The sequence below is a fragment of the Varanus komodoensis genome, unplaced genomic scaffold, assembly GCF_004798865.1.
Source record: "Varanus komodoensis strain SLA01 unplaced genomic scaffold, ASM479886v1 scaffold1, whole genome shotgun sequence".
Taxonomy (NCBI): domain Eukaryota; kingdom Metazoa; phylum Chordata; class Lepidosauria; order Squamata; family Varanidae; genus Varanus; species Varanus komodoensis.
Genome location: NW_025335268.1, coordinates 73,193,715 through 73,220,350, shown reverse-complemented (window position 1 = coordinate 73,220,350; position 26,636 = coordinate 73,193,715). Strand labels below are relative to the sequence as shown.

The following is a 26,636-nucleotide window of genomic DNA, read 5'->3' as shown; positions in this document are numbered from 1 at the left end:
CAGAGGCTTATCCGCAATTTACAAGTAATTAGGTTTAAGCTAATATAGTCGCACTGTGCCTGCCCGTCAGGTAGACGGAGGCAATCAGGACCTGGCTTTGCTGATGGCCCCGTGAGCGATTTCAGTCCCAGGGTACGATGCCCGGCTTCAGCCTCTCCCATCCTTCCACCCTGCACGCCGGGTGTGAGGAAGCAGGGGGTCTCATTCTCAAATCTCTGCATGTAGCCACCTTCGATTCTGGCTGCCTGGAGCTGCTTGATGGAGGGATGGGCTGGACTGCTGCATCGCAGAGCGAGATGCAATCCCACATCTGATGTGTGAAGTTCAGGGGGTGCCCACCAGGCAGAACACAGGTGCTGCTCAAAGCCTCCATCTGCCAGAGATGCGAATCTGGCAATGAAAATCAATAATCTGTCTTTGCAATACCATTCCCCCTCCCTTTGTTTCCGAGGTGTGGCAACAGAACAGAACATAACAGAAGCTCTGATTCTTTTTCGTGAAGTTGTCTGAAACATAGAAACAGAGTGAATCAGAAGGGGCCTCCCAGGCCATCTAGTCTGACCTCTGGCTCCAGCCGGCTCTGCTCACGACATGCCCACCATGTGGACATCCAGCCCGTCCTTGAACACCCGCACCGATGGGGCCTCAACGACCTCTCGTGGAAGCCCATTCCACGCCCTCGGGGTCCTGACTGTCAGGAAGCGCTTCCTGCATCCAAACTGAACCTTGGCTCCCTGAGCTTGGCTCCTGTTTGCTGGTATGAAGGAGAGGCTCTGGGGCAGAGATGGGCTTCGAAAATGCCAACTTCTTATCACAATTTATAGCCCTCCTTTCCATACTAGATGTACAAGGCAGTGAAGAGCAACAAAGCTACAAAGGATACCAAACACAATAAAAACGTCAGCTAAATAGATGAAGAATAAAGCAACAGCCAGGGAAACGTTTCTGTTTTAAATGTGGCTTGGCTGAAACCCAGAACGCTCGTCGCCTGCAGGTGAACGTCCTTCAGAGAGCCAAGCTGGCTGTGAGCAGAGCTGGGCTCACTTTTACACTTGTACATAAACGCAAGTTCAACTCATATGGGTAATTCCTGAGGTAACACCATCTGTTTCTCTGGGGGCCAGGATGCCGATGGTGCGGGAGAAGCGGTTAATTTCTTTTAGAACCTCAGAGCGTACAAAATGCTGCAAAGCAGAGATCCCGGGTCACAAAGGGCCTTTGCCAAAGGGCACATGCCCAACAGGTTGGAATTAGAATTGCTCTCGTGTTTTGAATGCTGTCAGCGCGTTCTCCCAAAGCTGCCCTGGATTTTCGGCTCCCGCCGAGTGCTCCCTATAGAGTGTCCGCTTGTGTATGCCAACCATCCGAAGGGCACGGTCTCAGCACCTGGCCGTTGCCCCTGGTGGGTGCCCCCGTCACCCCCTGGCTGCTTCCTTGCTGTACTTCGCAATTCTGCCACCAAGGAAAGGCCTCTTTCTGATTGCCTACGGTGCTCCACCGGTGTGCCGGTGCTCGAGAGAACTCTTGCTGCAGCCCCCCCTGCAACGTAGCAGCAGCTCAAGAGGAAGGAACGCTCCCTATTTTAGTCTGAGTGGCTGGAAAGCCTCTCTGTTCTCGCGCTGAAAATCACGAGCAATGCCACAAACACCTATATAGTGAAAAGGTTAAAGCAGGAGGGCCCCAAGAGCCTCAGCGAAGGGAGCGTTCAAACGGCTGATCTACATAAAACCGTCACGAAAAAGAAGCAGGCATGAGAAGACAGACCTGGAACGCCCAGGTGCCCTAAAACACCCGACTTACTACTAGGAGCAGGCCGGTTTTGAAAAAGCGGTCCAGAGGCAACCCGACGGCACGCGATCTGGTTTGCCTGAGCCGAGGCAGAGCTTTGGTGCCTTCTGAACGCTGCTCTGAGGACAGAGTCTGAGGCGGGCCACGGGGGCCTGGGACATGGGGTCTAGTGCCGGCCGGCTGCCGGGTTCCCGAGCAGGCAGGCAGGCGCAACCCGTTCAGCAGCTTCTTTCAGGAACGAGGCGCTCCGTCAAAGGGACCGGGTCGGAGCAGCGCTCACACGGAGCCAGCCGGGACCGAGGCACTGCTCAGCCCCCCAGGCCCAGCCGGGCAGCGCTTCCCAGCTGCGGCCACGAGAGGAGCCATGGATCCGGCATCAGGCCAGTCTCCCCAGGGAGCTGTCCCTGGTACTGAAGGGAGCAAGGCCGGGGCCCTGTTTCTGCAACCTGCCCCATTTGAGGCCCCCTGCGGTGGGGCTGCATCCAGCCCCATTCCCCCCCCCCCCAGCCGTTCGTGTCCCACGCACAGGATCTGGCAGCTCCGCACTCTTGTCCGCCTCGGTGGGGGATGAAGGAAGCCGCCCCTTTGATCGCTCGACGCAGGGGGGACTGGCAGCGGCGAGAAAAGGCACCGCAACGCGCGAGGGAGATTGCGCTTAATCCACCGCAGTTGGGTTTTTTGTTGTGGTTAATGTAGCACAAGTGCTAATTAGAGCTAATTAAAGCTATGCTGAGATCAGAGCTCAGCAGAAACTATGGGAAAGATGACAAACACGGAGGAGAGAATTTAAAAGAGAGAGGAAGTATGTTGGGGAGCCCAAATTCTTAACCCCCCCCCACAAGTCTGCCTGGGTCCCGCCGTCGTGGGCAGAGGCGTCCCCTGGCGGACTGGGCCGAGGGCGGCTGGAGCGGTTCGGGAAGGCCTTCCCCTGAGCCTTTTCCAGGGCACGAAGCCCAAACCCTCCCGGCACGCAACGGGTGGAAGCCCCCTTCGCCCGGCGTTTTGGCTCCACTCCAGCTGCGCTCTCAAACATTTGTGGCTTCTATGCTCTTAATGCCGTCGCCAGTGCATTACTGCATGTTACTGTTGCCTTTAATGTACACGTTACGGCTTTTGTTATGTTTTATTGTGTTTTTAGCTTGTGTTGTGAGCTGCCCAGAGGTGCTGTGGCACAACCGGGCGGCACACAAATGTTATAAATAAGCGAGCAAATAGGAAGCTGCTCCGAAACGCTGCTTGGGCCAAGGGGCACTGCGTGGATTGGGCCACGTGGCTCAGGCCTCGGCCCCACTGCAGCCCCCCCGTGTCCCCAGCCGAGCCCCTTGTGGTTCTCCACATGGCCACTCCCCCTTCCCGGACCACCAAGTGCTGACAGCCTCCCAGCTTGGTGCAGGCCCTCCCACCCCCATTCCGGAGTGCTGACATGCCTCCTTGGGCTCTTCCAGCAGCTCCAAGCAGAAATCGGTGGGCCCTGTTGGACTCTGGCTTTCAGTCCTGCTCAGCACCGGAATACATCTCCAGAACTTCCCCACCGTGGACCTCGGCCCTGGGAGGCGGTTCAGCACCCCCGGTATGGATGCGTGAAGTACTGGCTGCACGCTTCTCCGAACGGCTCGTCTTCCTTCCGTGCCTCGCTTACAACCACACGAAGGCAGCCAAGTGTTGCTAATTCTCGTTCCTGCGTCTCCTGCACACAAGGCCGAGGCGTGTGGCTATGTGTGTCTTCCCCGCCAATCTCCCCTTGGTAAATGTTTCTTCGGAACATGCCCCCATTGTGGCGATAAGTGAGGTTTCTCCCCCTCCCCCACAAACAATGAATAGAAGCCTCTCTAATTTCATAGATGCAGAGGAAATTTCGATAACCGCAGGGAAGATTCAGCAGACGAATATGCACTGGCAAAATGATAAGCTATCAACAACCGGGGAAAATACCCAGCCACATAGAACAGAAGCATCATCAAGCAGATGCCAAAACACGATGCTCTGAACCACTGTTATTACAATAATCTGCACGGTGCTTTTGGAAGGATGTTCAAAGCCGCGGTCCTGCGAAATACTGCATCGCGGTCGAATTGGCCAGCATTAACTCCTTCGTGTTGCTCGTGAAGCGGCACCGATTTAGCGAGACAAGAAACAGAAGCTTCTACTGCAGGGGAAACCAAGAAAGGGGGGCACCCTGCGCCTCTTCTTGCCTTTGTACAAGTGGGATGTGGGAGCAGGTGATGAATCGAAAGCTGGGCTTGTCCAGCCTACCTCGCAAAGCTGTTGTGAGGGCAAGTTGGGAATAAGTTCCATGGGGAAAAGGCATAATCTCAGCAATCAAGAATATGGGAATACTCGTCCAGCTGCTGCCAAGAAGCGCCAGTAGATGGCAGCATTACATCACCAAATCGCCCCCGGTGGAGCAGACGGTTCCGGGTGGAAAGCCCCCGCAGCTTGCTACGGAACGAAATTAAAAACAACAGAACCTCAGACCGGCGGCACAGAAGCGACCCTGGCAACCCGATGTAATCTAACGCACAGCACCAGCACCACGGGGCACGGCCCCAGCCGAACATGCGCCACCGAGTCAGCCCGTTGCCAAACAGTTCAATGGGAGCAGACGGGACCCAAGCTGGCCAGCTCCCGGCACTCTTTGCTGCATCACACCCTGTTTTCAGAGTGTGTCTCAGAGGAAAGAGGTGGCATCATTTAACCCCCCCCCCACTGCCACCCTCCCCCCCAGAGAAGTGGCTTCACCCCGAGCCGGGCCAAAGGGCTGCTGGACTCAGTGCAGACTGATGTGACCAGAACTGCTGCCCAGCTGGTCGGTCAGAGGCCTTTTCTACCCCTGCTTCTTGAAATCATTCAAGCACCTTTCTGCAAGGAGGGCTAGGACTGACATGACTCCAAAGCACTCACACAGGAACTCATTCTCTCTCTCTCTCTCTCTCTCCCTCTCCCTCTCTCTCTCTCTCTTATTTGTGGCCACCCACCCACCCCAGGAGACGGGCCAAGAGTTCTGAGAAACTCGGAAGTTTGCATGCTCATGTTCCGAGCAAGAAACCATCAAGTGCTTTGCTGGAGCTGTACCGATTCGGCATATGGACCCGCACAGGGCAGGCGGAACCTGCCCGTGAATTGGTGCCCACCATGCGGAGAAGAATCCGTGTCAAAGACCCAGGCAGGTGTGGGAGGGGATGCCCGTGCCAGCACACGGCTCAAGGGGCACCTCAAAGGGTGAGGGCCCCCCTTCTGGAAAGCTGGAGGGTGGCTAGGAGCAGGGCCTTTTGGTGGTGGCACCGCCACCTCAAAACCCTTCTGCCCAGGAAGCCCATCAGTCAGGCTGGTGCTGCAATACTCAAGTGCTCAGTGCAAGTACTTCCTCTTTCATGGGGCTTTTCAGACTGGATGAGTTGATGCTTTTGGCTATTTTTTTATTTTTTTAAAGTTGGCACTGCTTTTATAGCCGTGTGTTTCAGGAGGTGGCTGTTTGAAGAGAATATCTGCTATATATTTTGCGAGTGTTGTAAAACTGACTTAAATTCTGGTTATAGTTTGAAAGTTTTGTAATCTGATTTAAATTCTGTTGAAAAGGTGGACTGGACTGGAACACGCACACACAAACACACAATGTTTGCCTGTTTTATGAAGATAAAGGAGGCGACATTTAGCCCTTCGCTGCAAGAGTGCAAACAGCACAGGGGCAACGGAGCCAGGAGACGCTCCTGGACATGTCCTGCGAGGGCCGGGGCAACGGCACCCATTCTGCCCTCCTTGTCACCCCTGGGTGACACCTGCCACCTGTGCGAGGGGCTCCGTGCATCCCGGGGGATGCCCGGGGGTGAGCCACCAGGCGAGGCCTCGTGGAACAGTCTGGTCTGTCTGAATGGGCTCCGTCCAGGCCACCCACTGAAAAGGCCAAAGGTGGGTCAGCTTCAGAGGGCTGCGGCACACGAACCCCCTTCCTGCGCCACCCACCCGAGGGGGCCATGGCGTGGCTAGGGAGCAGCCGGGTCACATCCCTGGCGGAGTTGCCTGGGCCGGCCGCACATGCACACACCATCTGCCGGGCGGGGGGGGGGGCAGCCCTGTGTCCCGGTCCCTCCGTGCGCCAGCATCCAGGTCTGCAGGTGCCTCCGCGCGAGTCACTACTGGCAGATGGACTCCTTCTGCGCGGACAAGCTGGGTGGAGGCCACGCCTGGAGGCCTGCAGGTGTGGCCAGGCAGCAGGCCTGGCGCAGGGCCCAGGAACGGCTCCTCTCCCCAGGAACCGAGCCGCGGGGGTGCCAGGCTCGGATCAGGGCCAGGGGCTCGCACTGCGGGAGCGGGGGTCTCGCATGCGTGCCAGGGCTGGGGTGCTGCCCGCAGAGGCCCTGCGTACGGGGGAACTGCAGGCCTGCAGTGACGGCGGATGGAGCATCCCGACGGGGCCGCCCACAGCTGCTCTGGCACCAGCAGGGAAAGGCTCACGTGGGTCGAGCTGCAGCCAACCGCCGAGGCGGCCGGCCTGGCTGTGCGAAGCGGGCACTACCTATCCGTGCCCCTGGAAGCCCTCGGCGTCCACGACAAGCACGTCGGGGCCGCTGGCTCTGCCGCTCGGAAACCAGCATGTGCAGAGTACCCAGACAAACGGCCTCGGAGATGCGGCGGGCCTGGCCCCCGATGTCTTCCGGCGACTGTCCCGCTCCCACAGCGCCGGCCTCCCCTTGCTCTTGGGTCTCCTATTCGAATGCCGGCTGCTGCCAGCGCATGTCCAACCCCAGCACTGCCTGCCAAAAACCTGGGCTAATTTAGTTAACATTTCAAGTTTAAAAAAACCATTTAGAAGGGAACTGATTGAATTTGAGAATTCTATTCCGGGGGGGGGAGCCGGTAATGGAACCTCCCCCCGCGCCCCTCCCCCTCACCCCGGGGCTTTGTAATTTCCCCATGTCAACGTTATTATGAATAGGCTAACTCAATAATGAGATCATTCCCCATATGAGAAGCCAAATAATTGAAGCTCGCCAGCAGACTTTGTTCCCCTAAATCTGCTCGAGCCGGGCTTCTTCACCCATCTAATTTGGTCTGGGGGAAGGAAGACGCACAAAAGAGGGTGGCTCCCCCCCCCGCGCCCTTGGTGGATTATACAAGCCCCACGTGTGGGTGTGCGGGGGGGGGGGGGCACACCGGCTTTCCGCTCCGTCTAGACAGGCATTTTGATTCCTGACCCCCAAAATATCCTTATGAATATTTCATTCGTCCGGCTGCCCACTGTTGAAGCAACAAACGCCGAGATTAAAGAGACAATCGGCCGGGGAGAGGCGGCTGCCACCTCTCCTTTCTCTTTGCAGCACCAACGCGCTCCCTCTGGAGGGGGCGGCTCGGGCGATGCTCACTGTCTCTGGCTTGGGCGCCCGCCCACGTCCCCCACGGGACCACGGCAGAACTGCACCTGGGAAAGGCACCCGGGCCAGATGCGTGTGCTGTCGGGGGAGCCCTGGCACACGGGCACATCCACGCCGCTGCGTGTTCAGGAGGGTGAGGCCGCCGCAGTGAAATCTGAGTGTGCTTCGCGCAGGCGGGAGGAGTGAGCAAAGGGTCGCGACATGGAAGGAACGATCTGGTGATCCACAAGGCAGACAGCTCGAGCCAGGGAACCAAGCCGGATGGTAAAGGCAACAACTTCATCTGGCACAGGGGTGGAGCAGGGTATGGCAGCATGTTCCGTACTTGGAGTAATTGTGGGCAACAGGCTAAACGTGAGCCAACAATGCGGTGCAGCCGCCAAAAGGGCAAGTGCTGTTTTGGGATGCATTAGCAGAAGAATTGCTTCCAATTCACGAGAAGTAGTAGTTCCTCTATACTCCTCACTAGTCAGGCCTCTCCTGGAATACTGTGTCCAGTTCTGGGCACCAAGATTTAAGAAAGATGTCCTGCAACAGCAGGGGGTTGGACCCGACGGCCTTCAAGGCCCCTTCAAACTCTATGATTCTATGCTGACGGCAGAGCACGGCAGTGTCTCGGCGAATTCTTCGTGTGCTGCTGGTAAGCAGCTTTCCCCACCCAACCTTTTTTAGGAACGGGGAAGAAACGCACGTGATCTCGGCCAGCCCAAACCAATCAACAACCTAGGCCTCGACCCACCCCAGGAGGGAGCGACATGGGAACTGACCCAGCCCAGCAGCCCCTGGCCTGGCTGGCAGGGACCATCCAGGGTCTTAGGCAGGAAGGGGTCTTTCTGGGCTCCCCAGCCGGTTTTGCCGGAGGTGCCTCGGACTGAACCTCACCTCGCAAAGTCCAGGTCGGCCTCCCGTGACATGGTGATGTTGGTCAGATTCTGCTGCAGGATGAAGATGTTTCGGCACATCTTCTTGATGCCCGACTCGCTGATGCGCTTGAAGTACTGGGCACCATTGATGAGGATGCAGGAAATCAGGTGGCCCAAGCCTGGACGGAACAACAACAGCAATTTTCTGAATAAAGTGGGAAAGGAAGTTTCGCCTATAGGCCAACAGGCAGGAGAAAGGATGGAAGGAGCGGTAGTTTTGAGTTCAGGAAAATGCTAAGTGATAGGATAACTAGGTTCGGCTGAACAGGCCGGACAAAAAAGGCCAAATTTTGGCTTTGTCATGGGCCAGTTCTTCCTTAGGACACACACGGAAATTTTTCCAGCATATGCCTGCGGTGTGTAATTTATTTTACAAAATTTTATGTTTTCGGCTGCTGTGCCAGAAGGAAATTCAGTGGGAAGGTGGGAGCTGGGGACTGTGAAAACTGCACTAGCTGTGAGTAATGCTAGAAAGAGAGATTCAGCAGAAACTGCTAAGCGTGCCTAGATTTTGCTGAATGCCGAGGGTCTCTGCTGATCTTGCTTTGGAACTCCGCCGGTTTCTGCATCCTTATTTATTCTTCTCTTTTGGCAAATGTACAAGACCAAATTTTACAGACACTAAAAAGAACCTGACACAGCTGGTCCACAAATATCCACCACTAACGTAACAGCTAGAGCTGTTTGAGTTCTAAGAAGAATCCACTTGGGGGTAAACGCTCGGCGAAGTCTAAGGTTGCAAAGAACCTTTTTAACATCTTGCTGCCCACCCAGAGCCTTTAGGATGAGGAAGGGGTTCAAGTGAAATGGGATTTGGTCCACCCACCGACCCGCTTCCTTGATCTATGAGATTATGTGATATGCAGCACTGCAGCTCTGGAAGCCAGCCCCTTGCACCTGGTGCGTTAAACGTGCGGGCCACAGCATGTTGAGACAGAACAGCTGGGATCGTAAAATGCCTCTTCTGTCTGAAAAGCACAGATTGCCCAGTGCCCGGATCGGCCTCCCCAGCCCATGGAACTGAGCAAGAGGAACGGTGCAGTTGGAAAAGATCACATGTGTAAAAGAGCCAGATCCAGGCCAGGAGCAGCATCAACAGGAAAATTTGCCCTCTGGCTCCCTCGAGTTGCACTCGCGGAAACCCAGCCCATAGTAATCGCTGCCCTTAACGTTTATGGATGGAGCCAGCCTTTGGCGAGCACACAGTGTCTCTGTTGTCCCTGAGAGGGAACCCCCCGCCTGGCCGTGCCCGTGCTGCGGGTGGAGGTCTGTGTGGCCGACGGCAGAAGGCGCTTCAAAGGGCACATCCTGCCGCACAGAAAACCAGCACGCACGGAAGATCTGGCCTCGCCTTCTCCCCCCTGCCACGTTCTTGGCGTGCAGGGAGTTTCTCTGCGTGGCGGACCTGTGGCCCACGCGACCGCAAGGCGCTCTCGGGACCCAGCGCGCTCTGCCTTCCCCGCTTTCTCCGCACCCTCCAGCCGACCCTTCCAGGGACTGCCTGCTGCCCCGGAATCCCCGGCGTGCGGCTGACCTTCGAAGATGTACTGGAACTTGTGCTGCTGCAGGCTGGCACTCATGGCCTCCTCGATGGCGCTGATGTCCTTGTTGAGCTGCACCACCAGCGGGTCGTAGTCCATGCTCTCCACGTTGGCGACGATGGCGTAGTTCCCTTGCTTGGCCAGGCGGATCAGGTAGTGAAAGCAGTGGATCCTGCAGCGGGCGCAGAAGGCAAGGACAGGCCCTTGTGTGCTGGAGCAAATCTGTGGCTTAGTCTACAGCGGGCAAGGCCCAGTAACCCGACTGGTCACGGACGGACGGGCGGACAGACAGATGGGGCTCAGGCATGGGCTAGAAGCCACCATAGCTGACGGGGCAAATCAGCCAGTTTATTTCCTGAAAACTTTTCTAGGCCATCCCTTACTGTGGTCCTGGGACAGTTTAACAATAAGACGATATAAAATAGAACACGGCGTCCTAATAAATTTTCCAAACAGCAGTAAACCCCTATTAAAACAGTCAAATCTTAAAACATTGGGGAAATACACTTTTTTAACCTGGTGCCAAAAAGAATAAAGTGACGGTGCCAGGCGAACCTCTCCGGGGAGCAAATTCCACAATCGGGGCGCCACCCCAGAGAAGGCCCTTCTCCAACCAACCAACCTAACAGAGCTGCACAAAAGGCAAATTTTGTAAAGTGCGTCAATTACATTTAGGCAAATTGGCCCAATTTCCATAATGCTTCCCAGTTGCAGATTAGGGGACTGGTGGAGGCCTTGACTGCTGGAGCGAGGCTGCTCTGAAGAAAGGCTTTAGGGCTGGAGAGGAGGAAAAATGGCAGGTGGGCACCCAGAGAAAGCACCGGGTGTTCCTCAGCCCAGCGTCCTTGAGGCCGGTGCCCAGAGCTGGGACTGGAGCCGCAGTGGGCAAAGAACCAAGCTGCTGGCCAGACCTGTCCACACAGCTAGGAAATCTCCAGGGAGAATGCGGGGCAGCCCCAGGGCCTCTACACCTTCATGTGCAGAAGACAACTTAGAACTTAGAATAGCAGAGTGGGAAGGGGCCATGAAGGCCATAGGGTCCAACTCCCTGTTGTTGCAGGACACCATGTTACACCATCACAACTTGGCTACACCTCAACTTAGAAACAGAGCGAGCCAGAAGGGGCCTCTTGGGCCATCTAGTTTGCCCTGGGCTCCAGCTGGCTCCACTCATGACATGCCCACCATGTGCATGTCCAGCCTGTCCTTGGACACCCTCACTGATGGGAGCCTGAACCACCTCCCGTGGAAGCCCATTCCACACCCCAGTGGTTCTAACTGTCAGTCTCTCCTCAGATGGCTTTCCCTGCAAACCAGCCACCATCCTTGTAGCCCTTCACATCCAGAGACTCCTCATTCGGGCTAGGAATCCCCCACAGACTAGGGGTTATGGAGGTCATGCTTGGCACTGCTGGGGCTCTTGGGAGATCCTGCTCTGTGGCAGGGCTGGGTTTGGTGGCACAACTTTAGGCTGGTGCAGGTGAGTTACCAGCATGTCATAGAAACATAGAAACAGAGCGAGTCAGAAGGGGCCTCTCGGGCCATCTAGTCTGACCCCTGGCTCCAGCTGGCTCTGTTTGTGGCATGCCCACCATGTGCATGTCCAGCCTATCTTCAAACACCCTGAATATGTCCATGCTGATGAACCGATCTTCCCAGATCTGGGAACACCAACAGCATTCCCGCAGCTGCTCTGCTCTCTGAAGCCGAACACCCTTCCTGAACTCACTTAACAAGCTGACTGGCACCCAAGTACCCCAGCGCTCTGCGTTTTGGGGCGCCCTTAACCCAGGACCCGAAACCTGCAATTTCACCTTCTCCTTAAATGCGAACTTCCATTCACCCAAACCGCTGCTAATGACAGTGGCGACAGACTGCTTAGCCAATGAGGGTGGAGGAGAGGGGGAGGAAGACGAGGATGAGGAGGAAGGGCAGCTGCATTTGCTCTGAAGAGCTCCTGACACTGGCTTGCTGATGGGAGTCGCGTTGACGCCGATCCAACACGGGTCTGTGGAAAAGCTGAATGGAGCACACGAGACAAGTCAGCGCTCCGCTCCAGGTCCCCCTGCCTCCTCATTGACCTTGACGCAACTTTGCCATTAAGGTTTTCTGAAAACATTGCTGATTGCACAGCGGGAAGGTTGATTTTTGCAAAATGCGTCCTCGGGACCATTAACTGATCTGTGGATGATGCCAAATCACTCAAAGCCCCCCGAAGGGTAGACCTTTTATTTAACAAAACTGCCTGATAAAGGTGACATTCCGAAAACAAAATGACAACTTAGTGTTTTCCCTTTAAAGTTCAAATAGGTGAATAATAATATTAATAATAGGAAACACCCCGCCTGGTGGGTTCTGCTTCAAACATAGCCAGTGCTCAGCCTGTCATTTCTTTCCCTGCCCCCTGCGGAGAAAATGCACATAAAAACCCTTGTTGATTAGAAACCGTGCCATGTCGCCGTGGGTAAAATGCCAAACGTACTTTCCTTTCTGCTCCTTCGATGTCGTACACGCTGGTTCAGCGAATACGTCCTTTGGAAGCATTTCAGGAAAACCCTCGAGTGTTGCCCCTGGAGTCTGGAGGGGGAACGCGGCAGCTCAGATGAGACTGGTGCCTACAGAAATTGCTGCGGCTCAGCATATGGGACCTCACACCGATAGCCTCTGCAGGCCGGTCAGGCTTTCTGGCTGGGTGAGGCAGTCGAGGTCGCTTTCTCTAGCCCGCTGCGATTTGTGTACGCACCAGGGCCATCTGGCAGACTGCCCATAATCAGAAAGGGAGCGCTGGAAGATATGAAGCAACACCTGCCAGGTCAACACTGAGGACTAGAAACTTGGCCCGATGCAAAAGATGACTGAAAGAATTCTCGCTGGGCATAGGCGCTGAGCTCGTATGACACTGGTGCTCCCTCACCTGCCCCAGCTTCTGATGCATCTCTAGGCCCGAATCAAGGGGCCAGCAGAGGGGTGCGAGGGAGGGGACCGGTTTTGGTCCCACCTCTGCGGCACACTTCCAGCGGAGCTGACCTGCAGTCATACTGGCCTTTGTCCTCCCAGCCTCTAAAGTCTTTAAGCACGTATTTTAATATGTGCCGTTATTACTTCAGTGACAATAATATGAACTCAGAAGTGCTGCATGTACTGTCTTGGTCTATACAAGAGTCCAGGATGAGCCAGGGGAGTGTTAAGGCACAACGTGTGGATCTGCTCGTGTTCTGCCCCCCACCCCCTCTGCCCCCACGGGAACCTGCCTCCACCTGAAAAGGGTCCCAAATTTGACATCAGTTCTCGGGCTGGAAAAGAGCCCAGGCCCCGCTCTGAGTCCCTGCAACATGTTCGCCGCCTCTTCTGCTTGCTACTGCGCTCGATGCCACGTTGGCAAATTCCCGTAAGTCCATGTTATGTGGCCAAGGGCCATTCTGGCTGGGGGAATCATGAAGGATGTGGAGAAAAGAGCAGCATGGGGAGCGGATTTTAGCCCCCCCCCCCCCACGGCAAGGGTGAGCCCTCTTAGAAACACAGAAAAAGAGTGAGTCAGAAGGGGTCTCCCGGGTCATCTAGTCTGACCCCCGGCTCCAGACAGCTCCGCTCACAACATGCCCACCATGTGCATGTCCAACCTATCCTTGGACACCCTTCCACCGTTCCGATCAGGCACAGTTTCCTGGACTGCAACCTGGCAGGCTTGGCTGGTTAAAACCTCGTCTCTGCCGTGGGCAGTCTGTCCGTGCCCATTGACACCAACTCTTGGCCAGGCCCCCGTCCTCGCCACAGAAGCCGTGCCGAGAAAGCAGGAGCAAAGAGAAGGGTAGCGATGATAATGCGCAATATTGTCCTGCGCACTATGCCCATCCGACTCGCCCACGATGGATATGGGATGCCACTTCAAGGGCAACGAAATGGAGCTGCCATGGAAAGCAAACCAATTAAACAGCCGGAGGGGCGACCCCACGTGGCAGAGGGCAGGGTGGGATCCAACCGCCTGAAAGGCCCCTTCTAACTCTACAGCGATGCTATTCTAAATTAATCCGCAGAGGGACCTCGCCGACCCCGTATCGTACCGGCTCTCATGAAATTCTTGGGCAGCCCTACAATGGAAGCGGGCGACTTGGCCTCTCTGGGAGTTGCCAGACTACAACTCCCACCAGCCCTCGGGTGAGATGATGGCAGCTGCGGCCCCACGAGATCTGCAGATCGCCCACCCTGGCCTCACCCCTCCTCGGTAACTCATAACCAAGAACCGCGGCCTGCTTGACGAGGCTGCCCGGTGGATTCCGGCGCAGCCGGGATGGCCCCTGACGGCCCCCCCTGCGGGAGACCCTCTAAGGTCCAGGGGCAGGTGGCGAAGGGGCCAAGATGCTCGCACTGGCTCCGAGCACCGTGCGACTCCACGCAGCCGACGCAGCGCCGTACCTGACTTCCAGGTGCAGGACCAGCAGGCAGCGGTCAGCCATTTCCTGGAAGGATCGGGCCAGCTCCGTGAGGGTCTGCGTGATCTGCTCCGACACCGGTGGGAGCTCCCCGCTGGCGTGGCCCTCCTGGCCAGACGGCGCTGCGGAAAGGAGAGCGGGAGGCGATCAGCGCTTGCCGTGCGGCCATCTCCGGCTTTTCCAGAGAGAGGCGCTCCCTGGCCTGAATCGTGAAGGGGAGCGGGGCTTGGAGCGCGGAAGGGCCACTGCAGCGCTTCCCCGGCACCCGGACACGTGGCTGCGTGACGCAGGCGGAGGCCCCACCCCTGCCTTGGGGTGACTCCCGGGGGCCGCGGCAGGCTTCCGCGCCACCGATTGAGATGGCCGGTGTCACATCAGTGGACCTGCAGACACCCGCCCTCCCCAGGGGTCCCGGAAGTGGGGTGCATGCATGTGGGGGCATTTTCCCAGCCTCCTCCCCACACCTCCCTTAGGCTTTCCTTTCCTGCCAGGTTTCGTCCTGTGGCGCTTAAAAGGTGACTTGGAAATAGCCAGCTGCCCAGTGGCCGGTGGCGTGTGAGGGGCCCCCACCTCCCCACTGCCTCTGTCCAATCCATGAGACTCCATACTAGTTGGCTAGAGAGAATCTCCCGCTACAGGGCCTTCCCATCGCCTCTTCTTTCCAGCTAGCGACTAGTTTAGCGGTCAGCAATTTCTCCTAATCAGACTGATTTGCGAGGTGGGTTCTCTGTCAACGGACGCTGCTTTCCTGATGGTTCTGAACGCCTCCACAATAACCCGTTCTGACAAACAGAGGAATAATTCATTGTGGCAAAGTGAAGGGGAGAAAAAAAATTAAGTCATTTGTGCGGTTGTCACCAGTGATTTCAATCATTGCGTTACTTGAGGCCACGGCGATGCATCTTGAAAGATTGTGCCTTGTAAATCAATGGATGCGAATGACAAGAGCTCAGGGGGTGACACACGACGCGAAGCTGCGCACCCCATCGAGGCCCAGTGGAAGTGCTCCTGTCTGAACGGAGCGTGGGGAAGATTTTGGGGCAATGGTGGGAGGAAAATCAGCGTAGGATTTCAGGACCCAGCTTGGCTGAAACGCCAGGGCAAATCTGTATATTTTAACAAGAATAATGCACATGTTGTTCCTCTGAATTCCTGATGCAACTTGGAAACTCGTAACGAGAGAAAGCGAGAGAAAGCCGGCACTGGAAGGAACGGTTGCACCCTTACTGGACAGAGCTCAGAGAAGGAGCCATGACTGAGGATTCAGCTGGTGTGGAACGGTTGCCCCAAAGCTTCCAGGCTTCTGTGTTTTTTAGCTTTTGGCCCAATATCTCCACGTTAGGCTGGCTGTAATTACCTGCTATCTTTTCTTTGCTGTAAATTTTTATAGTGTCTTGTAGGCTGCTTTGAGGTTTATGAGCTGTCAAAAATGCTAGCTAATAAATAAATGGCTTAGATCCAGGCGAGTCTCACCAGACAGCCTCCTCCCAAGGTAATTTCCTAACTTCTGGGGCTCTCGTCTCACCTGTTTCAGGCAGGCACCGATTCCGGATAAAAGGAAGTGCAGGGTCAACCCACAGTACCAGCAAATACGCCGTTCTGTTTCCTTAGAGAGTCATCCAAGTCTGAGCCACTTCCAGAAATACCTGACCTTTGGTCGCCTGGATTCCAGCCCCTGTTCCCCCCGGCTTCTTTCCCACAATCAGGAGGTGAGGGGGCTCACTGGTTGTCCTTGAAGTGCTCCGATCCAGAACTGGCTTGGACTGGTTCACTAGGAGTTTGGGCAGCTGGGGCCTCGCTAGTCTAACAACCCCCATATCAGAGAGGGAACTCAGAGCCACGGCTTGGTCAGCTCTCCACTCCCCTCCTCCGAGTCCGATCCCCATTCCCTCCATCTCCCGTGTGCGCCTGGGAATCTTGTCCGAGCGCAGGTGCACGGCACCTGCCCAAGCCTCTGGGACCGGGCAGCGTGGTGTGCGCGTGTCCAGGGGACAAGCCGGCCAGACCGAGAGAGGGTTCCCTCTAGCCGCAGAAGCGAGTGGAAACGCTCATGATGGAGGACGCATTCAGAGCAGGAGCCCATCAATCTGGGCCACTAAGTACGGCACGTGGAGGCGCTTGAGGTGCAGCTCGCAGGCTGAGCCGGGAAGGTGCGGCGATCGCTTCCCAGGCGTGTGGCAATAAGCCAGGCCGGGGCGGCGGCCCCCATCCGTTCAAGTAAACACTAATGATTGGGCGAGTGCTGGCTGTCACCAGTGATAAAGCACCGGCTAAACACTCTATTAGTTTTTCATTTTGCGAATTAATGTTCTTTATGGCGTGTGTACACTCCTCCGGCTAATGAATTGTCTCGTTAGAACTGCCTGGGGTGCTCCTCAGCTGCCTCTGCTGGCAGGCATAAATTTCACCAGGAAATTAGCACTTTTTAAAATGGCAATAATTCCTTGCGAAATGCGGGTTGCTTTCCATTTGCTCCTGCAAATATACAGCCTCGAGAAGGAGAAAATGGCTGGGGAGGGAAGGATGGGGAAGGAGGAAGACGATGGTAGAGTTCGAAGAGGAAGGCAAGCGAGGACTTGTGCCAATCCACGCCTTTAGCTGGACAAGGCTTGCCCAGAGAGAGCCTCAAGAACGAATTAATCTTTGGTGTGCGCGGCAGGGTCCCGGCACCGCTTTCACACGGATGTGACACTGCATCGGTACCAGAATTTGGGGAGTAACAGACATCACTGTCCTCAACCTGTAACCGTCCCTGCTCCCCTCATTTCCTCCAGCCTTTTCTTTACTGCAGAAAATTGCTACGTGGAAAACAGCGCAGCGGCTGAACCAGGCCTTCTGACTGGCTCTAGGGGGTCTCCGTCGGGAAGCTCCCCGACGTGCAAGAGACAGACAAAGGGTTGCTCCCTTACAGAGGCGCTGCATGGGAATGAAGGCCTGAAGGCCCCCCCCCGAAAATAGCCACCCACCCCTCCGTTGGCCTGTCGCCTGTCCCACTTGCCAAGCTCAGCCCGTACGTCATCTGCCACATCTTTAACCTTAGATATGAGTGTGCATCAGGGACGGGGAAGATGGGGATGCTCCCCACTTGGAAGGATCGCAGTCCTTCCGAAAAGCACCAGCGAGGCCTCTGGTTGCGCTCAGAGTCGCTCCCAAACTGCCCGTGCTCCTTGGCCTCTGCCGGAGCCTCGCCCGTGCCGCCGGGATCGCAGGAGAAGCAAGTCGGACTGAGCCTCCGTTTCGGAGCTCAGGCCGCTTTGCCGCACCCATGACCTGCACGACAGGCGGCGGCATGTAGCTGCTCGGCAATCAGAACAGAGAAGAGGCTGCGAAGAACAGGAGGAAGGCCCCGGTCCAGCCTCCCATGATGACGACAAGCGTGGCACCGCTCTCGTCCGCATCTCAGCTGTGTCAGGATCAGGGCCGGAATGACTCTGCCCGTGCGCGCAGAGCCAGGAGCGCCTTTGCGGGCTCTTGCACGGGACACCCGAGGGGCACGTCTTGGGTGCAGGCGGAGACCCCGCGGACCAGCGCAAAGGGCTGCCCTGCACAGCTGCTCCTGGCCGCAGCAGCGAGTGTCCTGGGGGCTCCCTGTGCGCTGGCCCCTGCCCTGCTCCAGCCAGCGCCCCTCCTGCTCTTCCCGTCTTTCCTCGCGCACAGCCCTCCTTGCATCAGCGTCTGTCCAGTGAACTGACTTTGGAACTGTGCTCTGACTTTCTCCCTCTCGGCTTTGAAGCGGGCACAGTCCTGGATTACAACAGGCCTGTCTTTAGTATCATGTTTTAACACATTTGATTTATGGTTCTATTTGTTAATTCAATGTTTTACCTTGTTAGCTTGTAATGATCTCTGGCTAAGTGCAATAAACCGACTGCCCCCCCCCCCCCGTGCCAAACTGGGACTGCTTTCGTCTGTGCCTCTGACCTGGCCCCGCTGCCTGCCCCACGCCTCTGGCCCGTGGGGAGCTCTGGGCTCAGCTCAAGCTCGCGGCCTGGACCCGGTGCTCTGCCCCTCCTTGCTGCCGCCCACGGCCGGCCTGACCCTCACAACCCGGATGACTGGGGAAGGGGAGGGCAGAAGGTGCCTGGGCTTGAGACTCTGGCCTGCAGACCAAACTGGAGCCTCCCGAGGTCCCAGTCAGTCCCATAAGCTCTTCCCAAAGGGTCTCAGCCCCTTGAATCCCCCAGGCTGTTTGGTGGTTTCCTAGCCTTTGTATCCCCCCCGCCCCATTCTAAACGGTTTCTCTGTGCAGAGAAAAATGGACCGGAGAGCTATTTTTCTCATCCCAGAAGATCTAAGAAGAGCCCTCCGAAGAAGCCGAATGGTGGGTGATTCAGTACAAAGGGAAGGAAGCACAATGAAGCTGTGGAATTCACTGCCACAAGGTTGTGCTGCTTTAAAAGGTGGGTATCAAATGAATGCAAGGCAAGGCTCCCCATGTCTCTCAGTCGTGGGGCAGCTTTTCTCCTTTCTCCCCCTGCCCCCGTAAGAGTTAAACTATTAATATGCAATTTTATTAATATGTAATTTGGTTTCACACCAACATTAAAGATTCTTTATTGTCTTTCTGACCTCAGACAGCAGTAGCCAACCTTAATGAATGTTGGTGTTGAATTACAGCAATAAATGTGGATTTTAAGAGGAGTTTTATGTGTGTGCCCCTCGCTACCCCATGTAAATCACTGATTATTGTTTCAATCGAATATATTTCAAGTGCCTCTTACTCTTTAGCAAATTTCTGTTCTACAGATGGCACAGAGTGACCAAGAACTTTCATGGGTAGATAATAAATCTTCTGAGTATACCTCTAATTTTCTCTGACCTCCACATTCAGCCAAAAACTGTTGGAGAGTATCTTCCACCTGAGCCCCAAGGAAAGAACCCAGATGTGTTCTAGCCAGCATTATCTCGGAGGGGTGGCCAACCTGAGCCTCGGGAGCCCCATGTGGCTCTCCGAGTTAATTGTGCAGCTTGCTGCTGTGGGTGCCCACGGGAGCCCACTCGCACCTCTCAAATGCCTGACATTTACCGAAGGTGGCTCTTCCGCTGAGCAAGTCCCTGCCCTAGAGGAACAAGCACCATGTGGCCAGCACTGGCCCAGATGCCCTCCTGTGTCTTCCCGCTGCCATTTAAAGGCCCCCGGCAGAATGTCTGCACACCCTTGACTTCCCCTCACTCCACTAGACGCCCCTGGTCGCCATAGGAAAGGGAACGAGTCGGAGGGAAGGGGAACGAGGTGCGGCATGCGGTGGCCTCACGTCGAGCGTGTTCGTCAGCTGGACTTGAGATTGGTGGTGGTTCTTCCGACAGCATGCCACCCGACCCAGAATCGTGCTGGTCGAACAGGAGAAGGCTCGTCCGCACACGCTTGGCACATGGCCTTCCCGAGGGCCTCTGCCCAGCCCGCCTTTCGGTCCTGGGCAAGCCCTCGCATACGGCCGCCCGTCCCACCCGTCGGTCTGGCAGGCGCAGCGACCAGTAGCTTTCCATCCCGCCCTGCTTCCTCATGCAAGGAGCCCGAGGCGGCTCACAAGGGTCTCACCTTCTCCATGTGGTGGGGCTGGCCCAAAGCCCCCTGTGAGCCCCATGACTGAGTGGGGACTAGAACCCGGATCTCCTCCATCCCCGTCCAGCAACTTAACCACGACTCCAAGGGGCTGACTGGCGGCCAGGAGTGGATGCTCCTCCAGGTGCACTTGCCAACCTGCCGTTCCAGTTCTTTGCGCTGGATTCTGCGGATCAGTGAGGCAAGTGTGTGGATTTTGCCAGCCACTTCCTTGCAACAGCAGCAAAAGCAGACCTGCCCGCTTCCCACTGCAAATTCGGGCAGGGGGCATATCCCGCGAAGCACGTCAGACCGAGACTATCCTTCTATATTTCTCCTCCCTCACTCAGAAGGGCTGCCATCCTACTGGTGCCGTAAAAAAGTTGGACACGGGGGTTATTAGCAGCCAGAGCCCTGCTGAGCTCTTTGCATCAAATATTTAACGGCAAGAGAATTGAAGCAGCTGCCCAAGCTCAGGGGCACAGACTTTGTGGCCTTCCTTCCTGGACTCTGCACATGCCGCTCTCCTGGAGGCTGATCGTGTGTCCTGGGATCAAAGCTTTCGCTGGAGGTTATGACTGCGCTAACTGCTCTTTGTCCCACTTCCCTTTCCCTGCTGCTTACCTTCCAGTCCTGCCTACAGAGACCTGACAAGCAAACGCGCAACTTCGTTGATGGCGTAACCACAAAGCCAGCTGCAGAAACGGCACGGCCAGGCTCCGGGGCTCCGGGGACACGAACTAGCAGGTGCGCGTCACGCACAGGAGGGACCAGTGGCTCATCCTGCTCAGCAAACAAGTTCACCTCGCGTAGAATTAAGTGGATTCAACCAGCTCATGTGGAGACGCCCGAGACACGTTACGAGTTCTTTAAATCCCAGAGTAAACTATAACCCCCCTTCTGTGAGTTGGAAGTGGCCCTCCTGGTCCTTTTTTATGCTCCATTTGTATTCTTTTATCAAACTTAGATGTCCTGAACAAATGTCAGGGTGACAAATAAATGCGATGAGATAAAATCGCAATAGTTCCAAAAGTTCGCTCACCAAAGGAAACCATTTATCTAATTCACCACCCTGCGGACCTCTGTGTTTGTGCTGGGAGGTCTGGTCTACCTTTGCCGTGGGCAGACCATTTAATAGCCTCGTTAATCCTCGTTAGCCTAGGAAACCCCCAAACAAGCGGACCCTGGACCAAATCAAGCCAGTTTTCCCTTGAACCGAACTGCCAAAGCTGAGGCTGCCTTATTTTAGGCACATTGTGAGAAGCAAAACTCCTGGCGAAGGTGATCATGCCAGAGGAAGTCAAAGGCCGACCAAAGGAAGACCAGGTGAGAGATGGATGGACTCCGAAAGGGACGGCACAACTTTCGGTTTAGCACAGCAGAGCAGAGTCGCCATGGGCAGGACGGTTTGGAGAGCTTTCATTCAGAGGGCGGCCGCAAGTCAGAGATGACTTCACAGCACGTAACAACAACCGAGCATCTCACAGTCTTCATCCGAGTGCGTCACGGGCACTCTCCTTGAGTAATTCTTATCCCAAAGGAGTAAGTGTGAGGGCTTGGTTAAGGCCATCTCATGAATTTATTTATTTATTTAATTTAATTTTTCGATTTATATCCTGCCTTTTTCCGACAAAGGGCTCAAGGCAGCTTGCATCATTCTCCTCCTCCATCTTATCCCCACAACAACAACAACCCTGTGAGGTAGGGTGGGCTGAGCGTCTGGGCCTGGCCCAAAGTCACCCAGCTGGCTCCATGGCTGAGCGGGGACTCAAACCCGGATCTCCTGAGTTTATTTATTAATTTTGCGATTTATATCCTGCCTTTTTCCTACAAAGGGCTCAAGGCAGCTGACATCATTCTCCTCCTCCATCTTATCCCCACAACAACCACCCTGTGAGGTAGGGTGGGCTGAGAGTCTGTGACTGGCCCAAGGTCACCCAGCTGGCTCCATGGCTGAGCGGGGACTCGAACCCAGATCTCCTGAGTCCCAGTCCCAGGCTCCTAACCACTGCACCACACTGCTTCTCATGGTATCCAGGTCATTGATTGATTGATTGATTGGCTTGGTACCCAGCCCCTTCCATCCAGGGGCCTCCTGAATTGTAGCTCACTCTCTTCTCTGCAGCAGCTCTTTAACTCTCAGAACTCTCCGTCTTCTCTGCCACCGTCCCGGCTGCAAGGACGAAGCACCTGTTATGAAGCGTCTCACACACACAGAAGCAGGGGGAGCAATTGCACCCACGCAAAGACACCAAACACAAGCGCAAAGAGGGCTGCGAAGGTGGGTAAGGTTCCCAACACGCTTCAAACGACTCTTCGCCGGGGGAAGGTTCCCATGTTCCTCAACGAGCTCTTCCCGGAACACAGGTTCGCATGGCCGCTGGTCAAAGCAGACCTGTCTGCGGCATGAATTCCTGCTCCAAGCAACTGTTCTTGGGAAGGACTTCAATAAGGGCTTCTTCTAATATACAGGTGGCCGCCTTCCGTGTATGCAGCTGTTTCTGCACTAGACGCTTTGGACACACGCTGCCTGAGCTGGAGTTCTTTGGAGGATTCTGTTTTTCCGGGGATTTTGCAAGCCGCCTGGCCCTCCACTGCCCGCCTGAATATTCAACCTGCACTTGAGAAGCCAAGGCAGAGCCCGCATCGAGGGACACGGCGGATCACCTCGAGAAGCAACCGCTGGTTGTAGCGAGGGTCACCACGTGCTCCCCACAGCCGTGGGGTCTGCGAGCTCCCGCTGCGCCGCATTCCTTTCCAGGTTCTGGGAAATGGAAGGACAGAACCCTCATGGACCACCCTTTGCTCCTGGAGCCACCGATCCAGGGATTCCAGAGTAGGTCAGAGCTTGAGCACCAGCTGCTGGGGAACATGGGCAGCAGGTGCCCTTCCACTCATGCCTGCCGGCGGGTCTCCCTCGGGCAGCTGGTTGGCCACTTGTGCGTGAACAGAGTGCGGGGCTGGGCCAACCCCTGGCCTGCTTCAGCTTCAGGCTCATCCTGCCCCTTTATGCCTCGAGCATGATCTGATGCGCGTGGAGGCACTGCGGGGCGGCGGGGGGTGGGGGGCTGCTCTAGAATTTCAGCTGGTGCAAAGAGAGCAGCTAGATTATTGCCCGGGACAAGACTGGGGCATCGTCTCTCCCCAGGCACCTGCCACAAGAGCAGGGTGGCTGCAGCCATTAGCAAATAAGCAGAAAGCAAAGCAAAACACGGCCCCCAACTACCCCCAACAATAAAAGGGTGAATTTCAGCGCGCCCCTGCTCAGCAGAAGTGGGACTAATGCTTCCGCTCAGTCCCAACTTGCAAGGCGGAGGCGGCTTTGAGGGGCCGTGCAGCCCAGCTCACGCTGGAGACCCCTTTTGGCTCCCAGAGAGTAGGTGGGTCGCCACCAGGGAAGGGGGCATCTCCCCGGCCCCCTGCTGTCTCCGGCTCCTCCGCAGGCCCGGCTGGGAATCTCGTACTGCAGTCGAGACGCAGGCGCCACACCCAAGCCAGCGGTGCTCCAGACTGCCGTCAGTGGCGGCTGAAGTTCTGCAGGAGCTCGGAACACGGGACCACTAAGCGCTCGTTAGTCTCCTAAGTTAAAGCACTGGGAGAAAACAGCGGAAACGGAACTGGCTCCGACTGCCAGAGCCCTCTTGGGGCAAGCTGGCCGGCGAGGAGGGTCTTTCCAGCGGTGCAGCCAGGCACCGCACTGCTCGTCTTCTCGTCTGGCGTCTAACCCTTGGATCCCTGACTCCCACCTGCTCCATGGCTTGCACGGGCCCTGCCTGGCCTCCTGAGAGATCAGCTGGGAGCTGGATGCCCCCCCACTGCTCCCGCACACCTGGTGCCCAATCTCCCCCCTCCCTTGGCTCGCCACGCGTTCACCGGTCCCCCTGAGGACATCTGCAGAGGCGCGATCCCGACAGGTGCACCCAGCCCTTCTAGGGATGTCTGGCTGGTGCCAGCCCCGTGGCGTTTTGTCTGCCAGGCGCCCTGCGCCTCTAACTGAAGGGTGATTTAGTTTAACTGCTGTTGTTATGCTTTATGGAGGCTCTTTTATGTGGCCTTCTGCTATGTATAATGGTGTTTTATGTTGTATTCATAATGTCTTTTTTAAATCTTAATTTGTAAGTCACTTTGGGAATTTTTATCAAATTGAAAGGCAGGATGATTAAGCCTACAAGAACCACCCATTGCTTACAAAAAGGCTTTTGGGATTTATGGACGATGTGAGCCTGCCATCCGAAGCACCAGCTCTTCTGCCTGACCGCCCCAGTCCCCTCCCGCAACCTCAGGCCTTTCTGCCATCCTGGTGCTTCCTCGGGCCCCACCAGAACGGGTGCGGCCGGGTCAAAAGACCCACACGGTGAGAACACGGGTGGGAACGGACTGCAGCAGATGACAGCAAACGGGAACTGCAAACTGAGCTGCGGCATTTTGGCCCTGCCCTTCTCCCCTTGCCTGCCTACCCATGATGGGCCCCAGAATGGAACCTGGCTGTCCGCCCCCAAGAGGCTCTGCACCCCCAGCTTGGTGGGCCTTTGCTCTGACCTAGAACGGCAGTTCCGGTACTAGCACAGATGCCAAGTTTGGTGTCTCCAGCCAAAAGCCGTACGTGTAAGAGGTTATTCTGTATTCTGCCTGTTTTGTTTTCTTCACTCGCAAAGTTCTGCCCGACCCATCACGACCTCATGGGCAACCTTCCTCCAGGCCTTCCTGTCCTCCACCATCCCTCGGAGTCCACCCAAGCCCACAGCCACTGCCCCAGTGCCTCCATCCAGCCACCTCATCCTCTGCCGCCCCCTCTTCTTTTGCCATCTATTGTTCCCAGCATCAGGCTCTTCTCCAGGGAGTCCTTCCTTCTCATTAGGTGGCCAAAGTACTTGAGTCTCATCTTCAGGATCTGGCCTTCTAAAGAGCAGTCAGGGTTGATCTCCTCTAGGACTGACCGGTTTGATCGCCTTGCGGTCCAAGAGATTCGCAGGTGTCTCCTCCAGCACCACAGTTCAAAGGCCTCAATCCTTTGGCGCTCAGCCTTCCTTATGGTCCAGCTTTCAGAGCCATTCATTGCAACTGGGAAAACCACAGCAACGCCTGTATTTGGTAACAGGGTAACAGGGTGTAATTCTGTATTCTTCTCCACAAGCCTCTTTTTGGTACACACTCCTCTTCCCGTTCACATTCCTGGAGGATGATTGGGGCTTCTCTATCCAGGAGTAAGAGGCAGAAGAGGAGTGAGCCTGCCCGAGCACGAGGGGCCTTGGTGAAGGAATTCAGGAACCAGGCGCAGAACGAGCTGCTTTGCCCTCTGAGGGAGGGCTGTGTTTGGCTGGAAAGAACTGATCTTTTTAAAAAGGGAAGAACAATCCAGTCGCGTGAAGCCTCTCCAAACCAGGTACTGGCAAGGGGGTCAGCAAATGGTTTGCACTGGCCTGGCTGACCCAAAGCTCCTCAGGAAATATATGGCACTCGTGACTGCATCCTACGCTTCTTTCCTCCCAAAGGGTTGGGCACTGAGTCGACGCTCTTAGTGAACCGAGAAGTGCTCAACTAACCTTCCTATCAGTTGCTTGACATGGGTGTAGGAATCCCAGATTGCCAAAACATCCCAAGAAAAGCGGGCCTTTAAATAAGCAAACAGTCGTACCTTTCTAGAGGAACTCGGCATGCCTGCATCCATGGGGGCAGGATGGTTGTGCCACAAGGACATTTATGTTGAGGCATCAAGAGCTTCCGGGGAAGGCTGGGAACCTTTGGATCTCCCACACCTTAGAGAGCTCCCTACTCACAAGAGAGGCCAGAAAGCTTCTGGGCCAGGCTCAGGCTTTGCTCCAGGTCTGCTGGACCCCCTTCAAGCCCTGGGACTAACACTTCCTGTTCCCCCTTCCGCTGGCTGACTGGACCACCTGGGAGCCAGGATCACAGAAACAAGCTACAAGGTACCTTGCCATGGTTGAGGATTGCACTTTGGATATTCCAATTTTGAAACCAAAAATGGGAGAGGAGTAGTTGTGGGTGATGGACAGCCGGTGGGATGCATTAACAGAAGAATTACTTCCGAATCACGAGAAGTAGTTGTACTCCTCACTAGTCAGACCTCATCGTGTCCAGTTCTGGGCACCAAGATTTAAGAAAGATGCAGGAAAATTGGAAAGGGTCCAGCGGAGGGCAACCAAAATGATCCAGGGTTTGGAAACGCTGCCCTGTGAGGAGAGACAGAGAACTGGGCATGCTCAGCCTTGAGAAGAGAAGACTGAGGGGGGACAGGAGATCCCTCTATAGGTACCTCAAAGGTGGTCACAAAGAGGAAGGCCAAGATCTCTCCTTGCTGATGCCAGAATGCAGGACATGGAGGAATCAATTCAAGTTGTGACAACCCAGATTCAGGCTGGACATCAGGAAAAGTTTCCTCACTGTCAGAGCAATATGACAGTGGGACCAGCCGCCTGGAGAGGTGGGGGGCTCTCCCACACTAGAAGCATTCAAAAAGACACTGGACAGCCACCTGAGTGGGATGGTGCGACTTGGTGTCCTGCAAGAGCAGCTGGTTGGATCTGATGGCCAACTCTACTATTCTATGATTCCATGAACTGTCTCCAGAAAAATGTCTGTGCAAGCAGAGGGAATGGAAAACAGTGTCTTCATTTCTCCTCCAGCCAGCAATGTCCTCTTCCCACCGTTGAGGCTCTTTGGAGGCACTTTCCAAGCTTCTGGGTCCTCTTAAAAGCTGCTGCTGAGCTGCTAGGGAAGCTGCCAACTGGCTGGGCATCAAGCTGAGTGGCTCTGTTGATGGGTAGCTGGATACCGTCCAGCACGGAAGGGGGCACCGCCAGCTCTTGGTGCTCCCTATCCTTGCCTGGTGACTGCTCGAACAATGGTCTCCTTTAATTGCCTGACAAAGTGACAGCTGCTCACCTGCTTCGCAAGGCAAAAGTCTGCCTCTGCCATTCATCATACAGGGACGGAGGCCAGCCTTCCTGTTTGCCTCCGCTGGATACTCCATTTGAAACACAACCAAAGAACCTTGTTACACCCGGAGTGTCTGGCAACGCTGG

General features: G+C 55.7%; 1 protein-coding gene across 2 annotated transcripts in view; it reads right to left on the bottom strand.

Annotated features, from left to right (window-relative positions):
• The window catches only part of EXOC4 (exocyst complex component 4), a 394,149-nt gene that overhangs the window by 9,605 nt on the left and 357,908 nt on the right, over window positions 1-26,636 (bottom strand). For both annotated transcript variants that reach the window (XM_044428719.1, XM_044428728.1), the window contains 3 exons: window positions 14,035-14,173; window positions 9,615-9,793; window positions 8,040-8,199 (listed from right to left, as the gene is read on the bottom strand). In XM_044428719.1, the coding sequence (XP_044284654.1) occupies window positions 8,040-8,199; window positions 9,615-9,793; window positions 14,035-14,173 (478 nt within the window). The remainder of the gene's footprint in view (window positions 1-8,039; window positions 8,200-9,614; window positions 9,794-14,034; window positions 14,174-26,636) is intronic.